At 42.6% G+C, this 17,252-nt stretch overlaps 1 protein-coding gene across 1 annotated transcript in view; it reads right to left on the reverse strand.

Annotated features, from left to right (window-relative positions):
* Positions 1-6,219: 6,219 nt before the first annotated feature.
* LOC137328116 (mucin-6-like) overlaps positions 6,220-17,252 on the reverse strand; it is a 553,886-nt gene continuing 542,853 nt past the window's right edge. Inside the window, exons 33-34 of the mRNA XM_067994296.1 lie at positions 8,591-8,626; positions 6,220-6,612 (exon numbers count right to left, since the gene is read on the reverse strand). Of these exons, the coding sequence (XP_067850397.1) occupies positions 8,610-8,626 (17 nt within the window). The 3' untranslated portion in view covers positions 6,220-6,612; positions 8,591-8,609. The remainder of the gene's footprint in view (positions 6,613-8,590; positions 8,627-17,252) is intronic.

Below are 17,252 nucleotides of genomic sequence, written 5' to 3' on the forward strand. Positions count from 1 at the left end.
GTATGTTAATAGACTGGATGTTGTCGTGTGTTAATGGACTGGATGATGTCGTGTGTTAATGGACTGGATGATGCAGTTTGTTAATGGACTGGATGATGTCGTGTGTTAATGGACTGGATGATGCAGTGTGTTAATGGACTGGATGATGTCGTGTGTTAATGGACTGGATGATGTCGTGTATTAATGGACTGGATGATGTCGTGTGTTAATGGACTGGATGATGTCGAGTGTTAATGGACTGGATGATGCAGTGTGTTAATGGACTGGATGATGCAGTGTGTGAATGGACTGGATGATGTCGTGTGTTAATGGACTGGATGATGTCGTGTGTTAATGGACTGGATGATGTCGTGTATTAATGGACTGGATGATGTCGTGTGTTAATGGACTGGATGATGTCGAGTGTTAATGGACTGGATGATGTTGTGTGTTAATGGACTGGATGATGCAGTGTGTTAATGGACTGGATGATGTCGTGTGTTAATGGACTGGATGATGTCGTGTGTTAATGGACTGGATGATGTCGTGTTTTAATGGACTGGATGATGCAGTGTGTTAATGGACTGGATGATGTTGTGTGTTAATGGACTGGATGATGTCGTGTGTTAATGGACTGGATGATGTCGTGTGTTAATGGACTGGATGATGTCGTGTGTTAATGGACTGGATGATGCAGTGTGTTAATGGACTGGATGATGTCGTGTGTTAATGGACTGGATGATGCAGTGTGTTAATGGACTGGATGATGCCGTGTGTTAATGGACTGGATGATGTCGTGTGTTAATGGACTGGATGATGCAGTGTGTTAATGGACTGGATGATGTCGTGTGTTAATGGACTGGATGATGCAGTGTGTTAATGGACTGGATGATGCCGTGTGTTAATGGACTGGATGATGTCGTGTGTTAATGGACTGGATGATGCAGTGTGTTAATGGACTGGATGATGCCGTGTGTTAATGGACTGGATGATGCAGTGTGTTAATGGACTGGATGATGCAGTGTGTTAATGGACTGGATGATGTCGTGTGTTAATGGACTGGATGATGCAGTGTGTTAATGGACTGGATGATGTCGTGTGTTAATGGACTGGATGATGCAGTGTGTTAATGGACTGGATGATGTCGTGTGTTAATGGACTGGATGATGCAGTGTGTTAATGGACTGGATGATGCAGTGTGTTAATGGACTGGATGATGTCGTGTGTTAATGGACTGGATGATGTCGTGTGTTAATGGACTGGATGTTGTCGTGTGTTAATGGACTGGATGATGTCGTGTGTTAATGGACTGGATGATGTCGTGTGTTAATGGACTGGATGATGTCGTGTGTTAATGGACTGGATGATGTCGTGTGTTAATGGACTGGATGATGTCGTGTGTTAATGGACTGGATGATGCAGTGTGTTAATGGACTGGATGATGTCGTGTGTTAATGGACTGGATGATGCAGTGTGTTAATGGACTGGATGATGTCGTGTGTTAATGGACTGGATGATGTCGTGTGTTAATGGACTGGATGATGTCGTGTGTTAATGGACTGGATGATGTCGTGTGTTAATGGACTGGATGATGTCGTGTGTTAATGGACTGGATGATGCAGTGTGTTAATGGACTGGATGATGTCGTGTGTTAATGGACTGGATGATGTCGTGTGTTAATGGACTGGATGATGCCGTGTGTTAATGGACTGGATGATGCAGTGTGTTAATGGACTGGATGATGTCGTGTGTTAATGGACTGGATGATGTCGTGTGTTAATGGACTGGATGATGTCGTGTGTTAATGGACTGGATGATGTCGTGTGTTAATGGACTGGATGATGTCGTGTGTTAATGGACTGGATGATGTCGTGTGTTAATGGACTGGATGATGTCGTGTGTTAATGGACTGGATGATGTCGTGTGTTAATGGACTGGATGATGCAGTGTGTTAATGGACTGGATGATGTCGTGTGTTAATGGACTGGATGATGCAGTGTGTTAATGGACTGGATGATGCAGTGTGTTAATGGACTGGATGATGCAGTGTGTTAATGGACTGGATGTTGTCGTGTGTTAATGGACTGGATGATGTCGTGTGTTAATGGACTGGATGATGTCGTGTGTTAATGGACTGGATGATCTCGTGTGTTAATGGACTGGATGATGCAGTGTGTTAATGGACTGGATGATGCAGTGTGTTAATGGACTGGATGATGCCGTGTGTTAATGGACTGGATGATGTCGTGTGTTAATGGACTGGATGATGTCGTGTGTTAATGGACTGGATGATGTCGTGTGTTAATGGACTGGATGATGTCGTGTGTTAATGGACTGGATGATGCAGTGTGTTAATGGACTGGATGATGCAGTGTGTTAATGGAATGGATGATGCCGTGTGTTAATGGACTGGATGATGCAGTGTGTTAATGGACTGGATGATGTCGTGTGTTAATGGACTGGATGATGTCGTGTGTTATTGGACTGGATGATGCCGTGTGTTAATGGACTGGATGATGCAGTGTGTTAATGGACTGGATGATGTCGTGTGTTAATGGACTGGATGATGTCGTGTGTTCATGGACTGGATGATGTCGTGTGTTAATGGACTGGATGATGTCGAGTGTTAATGGACTGGATGATGTCGTGTGTTAATGGACTGGATGATGTCGTGTGTTAATGGACTGGATGATGTCGTGTGTTAATGGACTGGATGATGCAGTGTGTTAATGGACTGGATGATGTCGAGTGTTAATGGACTGGATGATGCAGTGTGTTAATGGACTGGATGATGTCGTGTGTTAATGGACTGGATGATGCAGTGTGTTAATGGACTGGATGATTCCGTGTGTTAATGGACTGGATGATGTCGTGTGTTAATGGACTGGATGATGTCGTGTGTTAATGGACTGGATGATGTCGTGTGTTAATGGACTGGATGATGTCGTGTGTTAATGGACTGGATGATGTCGTGTGTTAATGGACTGGATGATGTCGTGTGTTAATGGACTGGATGATGCAGTGTGTTAATGGACTGGATGATGTAGTTTGTTAATGGACTGGATGATGTCGTGTGTTAATGGACTGGATGATGTCGTGTGTTAATGGACTGGATGATGTCGTGTGTTAATGGACTGGATGATGTCGTGTGTTAATGGACTGGATGATGTTGTGTGTTAATGGACTGGATGATGTCGTGTGTTAATGGACTGGATGATGCCGTGTGTTAATGGACTGGATGATGCCGTGTGTTAATGGACTGGATGATGTCGTGTGTTAATAGACTGGATGATGCAGTGTGTTAATGGACTGGATGATGTCGTGTGTTAATGGACTGGATGATGTCGTGTGTTAATGGACTGGATGATGTCGTGTGTTAATGGACTGGATGATGTCGTGTGTTAATGGACTGGATGATGTCGTGTGTTAATGGACTGGATGATGCAGTGTGTTAATGGACTGGATGATGTCGTGTGTTAATGGACTGGATGATGTCGTGTGTTAATGGACTGGATGATGTCGTGTGTTAATGGACTGGATGATGTCGTGTGTTAATGGACTGGATGATGCAGTGTGTTAATGGACTGGATGATGTCGTGTGTTAATGGACTGGATGATGTCGTGTGTTAATGGACTGGATGATGTCGTGTGTTAATGGACTGGATGATGTTGTGTGTTAATGGACTGGATGATGTCGTGTGTTAATGGACTGGATGATGTCGTGTGTTAATGGACTGGATGATGCAGTGTGTTAATGGACTGGATGATGTCGTGTGTTAATGGACTGGATGATGCCGTGTGTTAATGGACTGGATGATGTCGTGTGTTAATGGACTGGATGATGTCGTGTGTTAATGGACTGGATGATGTCGTGTGTTAATGGACTGGATGATGCAGTGTGTTAATGGACTGGATGATGTCGTGTGTTAATGGACTGGATGATGAAGAGTGTAGAAGAGCAAACCAGGAGCAGCACCAGGCGTACTGAAAAATGAGGTGCCAACCTGGTGAAGCTACAACACATGACTATATGCATGCTCAACAGCGGAAGCAACATGATTTAGACAGAGCTCAGCGATTCCACAACCAATGGATCAGATCAAAGTTCTGCAGTCCTGCCACATCCAGTCGTGAACGGTGGTGGACAATTAATCAACTAACGGGAGTAGGAGGTTCCATGAACATCCCCATCCTCAATGATGGCAGATTCCAGCATGTGAGGGCAAACGACAAGGCTGAAGCGTTTGCATCTTCAGCCAGAAGTGCCGAGAAGATGATCCATCTCAGCCTCCTCCCGATATCCCCACTGTCACAGAAGCCAGTCTTCAGCCAATTCGATTCACTCCACGTGATATCAAGAAACGGCTGAGTGCACTGGATACAGCAAAGGCTATGGGCCCCGACAACATCCCGGATGTAGTGCTGAAGACTTGTGCTCCAGAACTAGATACGCCCTTAGCCAAACTGTTCCAGACAAGCTACAACACTGGCATCTACCCGACAATGTGCAAAAATTGACCAGGTATGTCCTGTCCACAAAAAGCAGGACAAATCCAATCCGGCCACTTACCGTCCCATCAGTCTACTCTCAATCATTAGCGAAGTGATGGAAGGTATCGTCGACAGTGCTATCAAGCGGCACTTATTTCCCAATAACCTGCTCACCGATGCTCAGTTTGGGTTCCGCCAGGACCACTTGGCTCCTGATCTCATTACAGCCTTGGTCCAAACATGGATAAAAGAGCTGAATTCCAGAGGTGAGGTGAGCGTGACTGCCCTTGACATCAAGGCAGCATTTGACCGAGTGTGGCACCAAGGAGCCCTAGTAAAATTGAAGTCAATGGGAATCAGGGGAAAAACTCTCCAGTTGCTGGAGTCATACTTCGCACAAAGGAAGATGGTAGTGGTTGTTGGAGACCAATCATCTCAGCCCCAGGACATTGCTGCAGGAGTTCTTCAGGGCAGTGTCCTAGGCCCAACCATCTTCAGCTGCTTCATCAATGACCTTCCCTCCATCATAAGGTCAGAAATGGGGATATTCGCTGATGATTGCACAGTGTTCAGTTCCATTCGCAACCCCTCAGATAATGAAGCAGTCCGTGCCCGCATGCAGCAAGACCTGGACAACATCCAGGCTTGGGCTGATAAGTGGCAAGTAACATTCGCGCCAGACAAGTGCCAGGCAATGACCATCTCCAACAAAAGAGAGTCTAACCACCTCCCCTTGACATTCAATGGTATTACCATCGCCGAATCCCCCACCATCAACATCCTGGAGGGTCACCATTGACCAGAAACTTAACTGAACCAGCCATATAAATACTGTGGCTACGAGACCAGGTCAGAGGCTGGGTATTCTGCAGCGAATGACTCACCTCCTGAGTCCCCAAAGCCTTTCCACCATCGACAAGGCACAAGTCAGGAGTGTGATGGAATACTCTCCACTTGCCTGGATGAGTGCAGATCCAACAACACTCAAGAAGCTCAACACCATCCAGGACAAAGCAGCCCGCTTGATTGGCACCCCATCCGCCACCCTAAACATTCACTCCCTTCACCACCGGCGCATTGTGGCTGCAGTGTGTACCATCCACAGGATACACTGCAGCAACTCGCCAAGGCTTCTTCGACAGCACCTCCCAAACCCGCGACCTCTACCACTTAGAAGGACAAGAGCAGCAGGCACATGGGAACAACACCACCTGCACGTTCCCCTCCAAGTCACACACCATCCCGACTTGGAAATATATCGCTGTTCCTTCATCGTCGCTGGGTCAAAATCCTGGAACTCCCTTCCTAACAGCACTGTGGGAGAACCTTCACCACAAGGACTGCAGCAGTTCAAGAAGGCGGCTCACCACCACCTTCTCAAGGGCAATTAGGGATGGGCAATAAATGCCGGCCTCGCCAGCGACGCCCACATCCCATGAGAGAATAAAAAAAAGTAGCAGATAATTCTGCTTCAACTTCCAGTGAAATTAATTTTAAAAATTTGGGCAGCCAAAGAAAATAGATAAATTTTGTACTCTACATGCCAATAAACATTAGGTGGAGTATATCATCAAGTAGCCTGGACTTTTCAGTAATTCACTGTGGTTAAAGTGCAGCTTTACAGAAAACAAAATGAGTTGTTCTGGATACTTGTCAGCTTGGTTAATTCATTTGGCCCCTTCAATTGGCCTTTTAATTAAGTAACATAACACAAATGGATATTTCCACAGTTTATTCTGAATCGCCCTCCATTCAGTAACAACAGAAATAAAGATTTACCGGCACATATTACAGAAAAACCATGTTCAGATGTGACCCCCTTGTGCAGTCTGGAGCCATCGTCAGGTCAATCTTGTAAAAATCCAAGTTTTATTTTCAAATTTGTTAAAGTCACAGTGAATAAACGGACAAAGACGACACTCTCAGCGATGCTAAATGTAGACCTGACAATGAAAACATCAGAAATAATCTGGCCCAGTTCCGAAATTCAGTCTTCTTTCTTCGGAATGCTGGATGCTGAACTTTCTGAAGAAACTGTCTCACTGGCTAATAGTAACTAGTAACTGGTCACACATCATAAACAGTAACTACAACCAGTTCTGGTTGACTGTGGTATATTCTAGAGCGTATTCTTGTCGCATTCTGAAAGGAAAACAGGAGAATGTTCACAAGACATGTCTGCATCTTTTACTGTGACTATAGTCACCTCAGCATAAACCATACCTGTTACATTCAGCTTATTCTCCAGGGAGAGCTCAGTCGTCAACTGAGCTGCACAGCTGGTTGTCAGCGATTGCTTCAGGCTTCCCAGGAACTGGGAGTGCGGTAAGTGGCCTCACACTCCCATACAGCTGGCACCAACAAACCTGAGAGCAAGGACACACGGCGAGTGGGAGCTCTCAATCCCTTAACCCACCAACCTGCCTTCTCAGCATGTGCCATTTATCCCTTTCTGATCATTTCCCTCAATCCCACTTCGCCCCTCTCAACTTCTCTCCCTCTCCAGAAATGCTTCTAATTGTTTTGAACTTTTTTTTTTATTCGTTCACGGGATGTGGGCGTCGCTGGCGAGGCCGGCATTTATTGCCCATCCCTAATTGCCCTTGAGAAGGTGGTGGTGAGCCGCCTTCTTGAACCGTTGCAGTCCGTGTGGTGAAGGTTCTCCCACAGTGCTGTTAGGAAGGGAGTTGCAGGATTTTGACCCAGCGACGATGAAGGAACGGCGATATATTTCCAAGTCCTGGTAACATAGTCTACAACTGTATCATACTTGGGATAAAAAGGTTCCTGCCTCCCTTCTTATGCCTAACTTCCTCACTTTTAACCTGTGCCCATGATAGTACAACCCTTAACATAATGGATGATGTTACAATCCTTAACATATTGGATGATATTCCAATCATCAACATAATGAATGACATTACAACCCTTCACATAATGACATTACAACCCTCAACATAATGAATGATATTGCAATCATCAACATAAAGAATGATATTACAATCCTTCACATAATGAATGATATTACAACCCTTAACACAATGAATGATATCACAACCCTTAACATAATGAATTATATTACAACCCTTAACCTAATGAATGATATTACAACCCTTAACCTAATGAATGATATTACAATCCTTAACATAATGAATGATATTACAACCCTTAACCTAATGAATGATATTACAATCCTTAACATAATGAATGATATTACAACCCTTAACATATTGTATATTACAATCCTTAACCTAATGAATGATATTACAACCCTTAACATAATGAATGATATTACAATCCTTCACATAATGAATGATATTACAATCCTTCACATAATGAATGATATTACAACCCTTAACCTAATGAATGATATTACAACCCTTAACATATTGTATATTACAATCCTTAACCTAATGAATGATATTACAACCCTTAACATAATGAATGATGTTACAATCCTTCACATAATGAATGATATTACAACCCTTAACATAATAAATGATATTACAATCTTTCACATAACGGAAGTTATGGTTCAATTGTATCGAGCCTTGCCTGACAGTGGCCTTGGGGCTGCACCTGTGTGTGCTGGAGAAGAGGGCCTCTGGGGAGCGATCAGGTAAGCGGGGTGGGGTGGGGTGGGGTGGGGGTGGGAGCCCTTCAGCTCATCTCTGCAGCCAGCAAGTGTTCCACAGTTCTGAGTGAAAAATGCAAGCAGGGGTTGCATCATTGCTTTAAGGGTGCATCCCCATTTATATACAGTTGGGGAACGCGGCAGAAATTGTGTGGGTCATGTGGGCGAACTGCCCAATTCTGCAGGGCAACCTGTCCTTCAAATGTTAATAAAGACAAGCAGTTAAAATGGGGTGGGGGGGGCTCAGGCCAATAAGGCATGGAGGCTTGCTCCCCGTCTCCCCCACCCCATCCGCACAATTCGGGGCTTTACTTTTATTGTGAATTATTCTGCTGCTTAAATCAGAGTAAATGAGAAACCAAAGGAAGGACGTCTGAGATACAGATAATGAACAACCACTAGAGTCTGCTGTTTACGGACAGAGATCTTATTGAAGGAATTCCAAAGAATTGGAAGCTGCAGGAATTCAAGAACTGAGACACTTACCGTTTTGGGTCACGTATGTTCATAAGTAATCTGCATCTGCAAGAAAGGTTGAAAGAGTGAGTATAATATTCTTAATTATAAAACGCTTTATGTGGTGTCTAAATGTCATTTTTTCATTTTAAGAATATTTACTGTTTGTATTTATATTGCTTTATCATTTCTCTCAGAAACATAGCAAAACACTTCACATGTGACTGTCGTTATCCAGACAAATGTAGCAGCCATTTTGTAAACAGCAATGAGATAAATGAACAGCTATTTCCTCAGAGCTGCTCCAGCTTTGCTGCTGTAATTTCACTGGCAGTGCGGTCGAAACCCCGTCTACGGGTGTAAAAGGAGTTCCCACTGCAGTTGAGTCAAAGTTATAATGGCGGAGCGGGAGCTGCTCCGAGGAAATTCCCAGCCCCTGTCTTTTCTTTTGTGCTTTGGTTGTGGGAGGAATGTTGGTCGGGACTCCCGGACAACATCCCACACTCTTCTTTCAACAGTACCATGGAATGTTTAGGCTCCATGCAAACAAGGCCATGGTTTAAGATCGTATCTGAATGATGGTATCTTCAACAATGTGCTCAGTCCTCAGGGGTCTTCTTGAAGCTGAAGTGTTTTAATTTTGTATTTTTTTTTAAGGACTTAATTTCTTCTCACTTTTTTTCTTCCCACTGGACTTCCTACATCTCCTGCACATGTGTGTGTGTGTGTGTGTGTGCGCGCACAATAGTGTGTGCGTGCTTGGGAGGAGGTAGGGCTGGGGGGGTGCTCGCCTATGGCCAGGTCTCTGTCTGCATGGTTTTTTAAGGTGGCTGCCAGCTGGCCCGAGAGAGCAGGCCTGGTGATAACTCTTTCTCGATTTTATTTTGCCCAGATTTTTTCCGAGCTTGTTTTTTTTTGCCAATGTTCTCCACTGCCATCCTTCCTTTCCCATTGCCCTGACTCCTTGCTGGAGATGGTTTCATGGGTGGCAGAAGGTCCTTTCTCAATTGCCCATTCCTCATGTGTAAGCAAAACTAGATAACCCACAGGAGCTGACCAAATGCTTCCAAAAAGCTGACATGGCCCCCAAAAAGTTGACAATTCGAAAGCTGTCCTGAATGAACGAATAAAGCCTTACGACACGCGAAGACAAGGAATTGGACTGAAAGTGCAATGATATATAAGCTTGTTATAATCGAAGCTCCAGGCAATCCATTACTTTTATGGAAGTGGATTTAGAAGTGGCTGAAGGGAGGAATGAGTGCTGAAGCCATGAGATTTATACTAAATAAAGAGAATTGGCATTTATATAGTGCCTTTCACAATATCAGAACATCCCAAAGTGCTTCACAGTCAATGACATACTTCTAAAATGGAGTCAATTTGGTAAAGTAAGGAAATGCAGCAGTCAATCTGTGCACAGCAAGGTCCCACAAACAGCGATGAGGTAGATAACCAAATAAACTGTCTTTTAATAATACGTTTGAGGGATAGATGCTAGCCAGGACACGGAGAAAACTCCCTGCTTTCTTACATCCACCTGAGAGGGGCTTCTGGTGAACATCTGATCTGAAAGACGGCACCTCCAACAGTGCAGCATTCCCTCAGTACTGCACTGGAGTGTCAGTCTAGATGATGTGCTGAAGACCTGGACTTGAACTTTTGATTTGGAGATGAGAGTGCGACCACTGAATCAAGCTCAACACCGAAGAGGGAGATTGGGGACACGGCCACTTTCCCCGGAAAGTTTTGGCATTTGGCACCTTTTTGAGGTGCATTTTCTGGTGCTTTGGAATAGCAGTCACAGAAATGTCAAGCTGGCATGTTAAATGTTCACCTGCTATTGTCACCAACAGTAAATTCTGGCCTTTACTGCACTTTTGAACCTGTAATAAAAGGGTTTTGTTGTGCTCAAAATAAAATCATTCCACGCTACAATGATTAAAAACAACCTTTAAAGTACATGAAGCGTGGTTTGCAGGAACAGGCCTGGTGGGGGCAATGGGTTTTGTGCTGCCTCTACCCTGGGGTTTGTAATATATTACAGTCAGCTATTACTGATTCTTTACACCTCTCCTCACATTTCCCCGCTCTAAAATGGCTCCACAGATACGAAGGGCCCTCCACTGTGCTCATGTGAGGAAATAGCTTTCAAAGCTACAGAATATAGCTGAGCACTGCAGCTAACACAAAACAAGTCAACAGTCCATATTACACATCACAGAAGCACACTGTAGGAAAATCCGAAACATCGGAATCTCAGTGTAAATTTTTGAAATCAAGTGACTAAAGTAGTGGACAGGGGAATGTCAATGGATGTTATTTATATGGACTTCCAGAAGGCATTTGATAAGGTCCCACATAAGAGACTGTTAGTTAAGATAGAAGCCCATGGAATCGAGGGAAAAGTACGGACTTGGTTAGGAAGTTGGCTGAGCAAAAGACGACAGAGAGTAGGGATAATGGGTAGGTGCTCACATTGGCAGGATGTGACCAGTGGAGTCCTGCAGGGATCTGTCTTGGGGCCTCAATTATTCACAATATTTATTAACGACTTAGATGAAGGCATAGAAAGTCTCATATCTATGTTTGCCGATGACACAAAGATTGGTGGCATTGTAAGCAGTGAAGATGAAAACATAAAATTACAAAGCGATATTGATGGATTAGGTGAATGGGCAAAACTGTGGCAAATGGAATTCAATGTGGACAAATGTGAGGTCATCCACTTTGGATCAAAAATGGATAGAACAGTGTACTTTCTAAATGGTAAAAAGTTAAAAACAGTGGATGTCCAAAGGGACTTCGGGGTTCAGGTACATAGATCATTGAAGTGTCATGAAAAGGTGCAGAAAATAATCAAGAAGGCAAATAGAATGCTGGCCTTTATATCTAGAGGACTGGAGTACAACGGGGCAGAAGTTATGCTGCAGCTATACAAAACCCTGGTTAGACTGCACCTGGAGTACTGTGAGCAGTTCTAGGCACCGCACCTTCGGAAGGACATATTGGCCTTGGAGGGAGTGCAGCGTAGGTTTACTTGAATGATACCCGGACTTCAAGGGTTAAGTTACGAGGAGAGATTACACAAATTGGGGTTGTATTCTCTAGAGTTTCGAAGGTTAAGGGGTGATCTGATCGAAGATTATAAGATATTAAGGGGAACAGATAGGGTGGATAGAGAGAAACTATTTCCGCTGGTTGGGGATTCTAGGAGTAGGGGGCACAGTCTAAAAATTAGAGCCAGACCTTTCAGAAGTGAGATTAGAAAACATTTCTACACAGAAAGGGTTGTAGAAGTTTGGAACTCTCTTCCGCAAATGGCAATTGATACGAGCTCAATTGCTAAATTTAAATGTGAGATAGATAGCTTTTTGGCAACCAAAGGTATTAAGGGATATGGGCCAAAGGTATATGCAGTTAGATCACAGATCAGCCATGATCATATCAAATGGCAGAGCAGGCATGAGGGGCTGAATGGCCTACTCCTGTTGCTATGTTCCTATTTATAATCTCAAGACCTCCCCAACCCAGCTCTCTACTTTATTCATAACCTCAATACCTCCCCAACCCAGCTCACTACTTTATTTATAATCTCAATACCTCCCCAACCCAGCTCCCTACTTTATTTATAATCTCAATACCTCCCCAACCCAGCTCCCTACTTTATTTATAAACTCAATACGTCCCCAACCCAGCTCCCTACTTTATTTATAATCTCAATACCTCCCCAACCCAGCTCACTACTTTATTTATAATCTCAATACACCCCCAACCCAGCTCACTACTTTATTTATAAACTCAATACGTCCCCAACCCAGCTCCCTACTTTATTTATAATCGCAATACCTCCCCAACCCAGCTCCCTACTTTATTTATAAACTCAATACCTCCCCAACCCAGCTCACTACTTTATTTATAAACTCAATACGTCCCCAACCCAGCTCCCTACTTTATTTATAAACTCAATACCTACCCAACCCAGCTCACTACTTTATTTATAAACTCAATACCTCCCCAACCCAGCTCACTACTTTATTTATAATCTCAATATCTCCACAACCCAGCTCACTACTTTATTTATAATCTCAATACCTCCCCAACCCAGCTCCCTACTTTATTTATAATCTCAATACCTCCCCAACCCAGCTCACTACTTTATTTATAACCTCAATATCTCCCCAACCCAGCTCACTACTTTATTTATAATCTCAATACCTCCCCAACCCAGCTCACTACTTTATTTATAACCTCAATATCTCCCCAACCCAGCTCACTACTTTATTTATAAACTCAATATCTCCCCAACCCAGCTCACTACTTTATTTATAAACTCAATACCTCCCCAACCCAGCTCCCTACTTTATTTATAATCTCAATACCTCCCCAACCCAGCTCACTACTTTATTTATAAACTCAATACCTCCCCAACCCAGCTCACTACTTTATTTATAAACTCAATATCTCCCCAACCCAGCTCCCTACTTTATTTATAATCTCAATACCTCCCCAACCCAGCTCCCTACTTTATTTATAATCTCAATACCTCCCCAACCCAGCTCCCTACTTTATTTATAATCTCAATACACCCCCAACCCAGCTCACTACTTTATTTATAAACTCAATATCTCCCCAACCCAGCTCACTACTTTATTTATAAAATCAATACCTCCCCAACCCAGCTCACTACTTTATTTATAAACTCAATACCTCCCCAACCCAGCTCACTACTTTATTTATAAACTCAATACACCCCCAACCCAGCTCACTACTTTATTTATAAACTCAATATCTCCCCAACCCAGCTCACTACTTTATTTATAAAATCAATCCCTCCCCAACCCAGCTCACTACTTTATTTATAATCTCAATACCTCCCCAACCCAGCTCCCCACTTTATTTATAAACTCTATACCTCCCCAACCCAGCTCACTACTTTATTTATAATCTCAATACACCCCCAACCCAGCTCCCTACTTTATTTATAATCTCAATACCTCCCCAACCCAGCTCCCTACTTTATTTATAATCTCAATATCTCCCCAACCCAGCTCCCTACTTTATTTATAATCTCAATATCTCCCCAACCCAGCTCCCTACTTTATTTATAATCTCAATATCTCCCCAACCCAGCTCCCTACTTTATTTATAATCTCAATATCTCCCCAACCCAGCTCTCTACTTTATTTATAAACTCAATACCTCCCCAACCCAGCTCCCTACTTTATTTATAATCTCAATACACCCCCAACCCAGCTCCCTACTTTATTTATAATCTCAATACCTCCCCAACCCAGCTCACTACTTTATTTATAATCTCAATATCTCCCCAACCCAGCTCACTACTTTATTTATAAACTCAATACCTCCCCAACCCAGCTCCCTACTTTATTTATAATCTCAATACACCCCCAACCCAGCTCCCTACTTTATTTATAATCTCAATACACCCCCAACACAGCTCACTACTTTATTCATAATCTCAATACCTCCCCAACCCAGCTCACTACTTTATTTATAATCTCAATACGTCCCCAACCCAGCTCACTACTTTATTTATAATCTCAATATCTCCACAACCAAGATCCCTACTTTATTTATAATCTCAATACCTCTCCAACCCAGCTCCCTACTTTATTTATAATCTCAATACCTCCCCAACCCAGCTCACTACTTTATTTATAACCTCAATACCTCCCCAACCCAGCTCCCTACTTTATTTATAAACTCTATACCTCCCCAACCCAGCTCACTACTTTATTTATAATCTCAATACACCCCCAAACCAGCTCCCTACTTTATTTATAATCTCAATACCTCCCCAACCCAGCTCCCTACTTTATTTATAATCTCAATATCTCCCCAACCCAGCTCCCTACTTTATTTATAATCTCAATATCTCCCCAACCCAGCTCTCTACTTTATTTATAAACTCAATACCTCCCCAACCCAGCTCCCTACTTTATTTATAATCTCAATACACCCCCAACCCAGCTCCCTACTTTATTTATAATCTCAATACCTCCCCAACCCAGCTCACTACTTTATTTATAATCTCAATATCTCCCCAACCCAGCTCACTACTTTATTTATAAACTCAATACCTCCCCAACCCAGCTCCCTACTTTATTTATAATCTCAATACACCCCCAACCCAGCTCCCTACTTTATTTATAATCTCAATACACCCCCAACACAGCTCACTACTTTATTCATAATCTCAATACCTCCCCAACCCAGCTCACTACTTTATTTATAATCTCAATACGTCCCCAACCCAGCTCACTACTTTATTTATAATCTCAATATCTCCACAACCAAGATCCCTACTTTATTTATAATCTCAATACCTCTCCAACCCAGCTCCCTACTTTATTTATAACCTCAATATCTCCCCAACCCAGCTCACTACTTTATTTATAAAATCAATACCTCCCCAACCCAGCTCCCTACTTTATTTATAATCTCAATACCTCCCCAACCCAGCTCCCTACTTTATTTATAAACTCAATACCTCCCCAACCCAGCTCACTACTTTATTTATAATCTCAATACCTCCCCAACACAGCTCACTGCTTTATTTATAATCTCAATACCTCCGCAACCCAGCTCACTACTTTATTTATAATCTCAATACCTCCCCAACCCAGCTCCCTACTTTATTTATAATCTCAATACCTCCCCAACCCAGCTCACTACTTTATTTATAATCTCAATACGTCCCCAACCCAGCTCACTACTTTATTTATAATCTCAATATCTCCACAACCAAGATCCCTACTTTATTTATAATCTCAATACCTCTCCAACCCAGCTCCCTACTTTATTTATAACCTCAATATCTCCCCAACCCAGCTCACTACTTTATTTATAAAATCAATACCTCCCCAACCCAGCTCCCTACTTTATTTATAATCTCAATACCTCCCCAACCCAGCTCCCTACTTTATTTATAAACTCAATACCTCCCCAACCCAGCTCACTACTTTATTTATAACCTCAATATCTCCCCAACCCAGCTCCCTACTTTATTTATAAACTCAATACGTCCCCAACCCAGCTCACTACTTTATTCATAATCTCAATATCTCCCCAACCCAGCTCCCTACTTTATTTATAATCTCAATACCTCCCCAACCCAGCTCCCTACTTTATTTATAATCTCAATACACCCCCAACCCAGCTCACTACTTTATTTATAACCTCAATACCTCCCCAACCCAGCTCACTACTTTATTTATAATCTCAATACCTCCCCAACCCAGCTCCCTACTTTATTTATAATCTCAATACACCCCCAACCCAGCTCACTACTTTATTTATAATCTCAATATCTCCCCAACCCAGCTCACTACTTTATTTATAAACTCAATACCTCCCCAACCCAGCTCCCTACTTTATTCATAACCTCAATATGTCCCCAACTCTACTCTACTTTATTTCTAAACTGTGGCAATTCTGCAACTGCAATGACGAATGCTCAAAATCTCAAAGAAGCAGCTAAGTAAAGTTGTGACAAAGATGAAGTTACTCTGTCGACGATAGATTGTTTAGCAGTTTCTGTCTTGCTGCTCACAGGGTGAAAGTGGCGTACTACTAGTTGTTCCTGAAAATTGCAGAGAATATACATAATGGCCTGGTATGACAAAGACATGAAATACATCTGCAGGTGGATTTTGTCAATAAAAGATGGTATAATCTGCTAAGGCCTATTGAATGTGAAGTTACTGGGGTTATTCTATCTAGTAGTGTCACTGATAGCTGGTTCGATGAAGAGTTAGCTCCCAGCAACTATGGTTCATTCAAAGCACTTGACACAGATTGTAATAATTGATAACCTGTGAATGGCTGACGATCAAATATAATTACGATAGACACAGACTCCAATGTTCTTTGTTTCAGTCTATCCTCTGAAAGGTATCTAGACTGACTTTGAATTGTATATCAGAGACTGACTCTGCAATGTATATCTGAGATTGACTCTGAATGGTACATCTGAGACTGACTCTGTGTAGTATATCTGATTATGACTTTGAAAGGTACATCTGAGACTGACTTTGAATGGTATATCTGAGACTGACTTTGAGTTATATTTCTGCGGCTGACTTTCAATGGTATATTTGAAACTGAAATGGAATGGTATATCTGAGACTGACTTTGAATAACATCGAAGGCTGACATTCGTGGTATATCTGAGGCTGACTTTCAATGGTATTTCTGAGATTGACTTTGATATGTATATCTGAGGCTGACTATGACTGGTATATCTAAAGGTGACTCTGTATGGTATATCTGAGACTGACTCTGAAAGGCATATCTGAGGCTGACTTTGAATGGTATATCTGAGGCTGACTTTGAATGGTATATCTGAGACTGACTCTGTATGGTATATCTGAGACTGACTCTGAATGGTATATCTGAGACTGACTCTATGGTATATCTGAGACTGACTCTGTATGGTATATCTGAGACTGACTCTGAATGGTATATCTGAGACTGACTCTGAATGGTATATCTGAGACTGACTCTGAATGGTATATCTGAGACTGACTTTGAATGGTATATCTGAGGCTGACTTTGAATGGTATATCTGAGACTTACTCTGTATGGTATATCTGAGACTGACTCTGAATGGTATATCTGAGACTGACTCTGAAAGGTATATCTGAGACTGAATCTGTATGGTATATCT

The sequence above is a fragment of the Heptranchias perlo genome, chromosome 12, assembly GCF_035084215.1.
Source record: "Heptranchias perlo isolate sHepPer1 chromosome 12, sHepPer1.hap1, whole genome shotgun sequence".
NCBI classification, from domain to species: Eukaryota; Metazoa; Chordata; class Chondrichthyes; order Hexanchiformes; family Hexanchidae; genus Heptranchias; species Heptranchias perlo.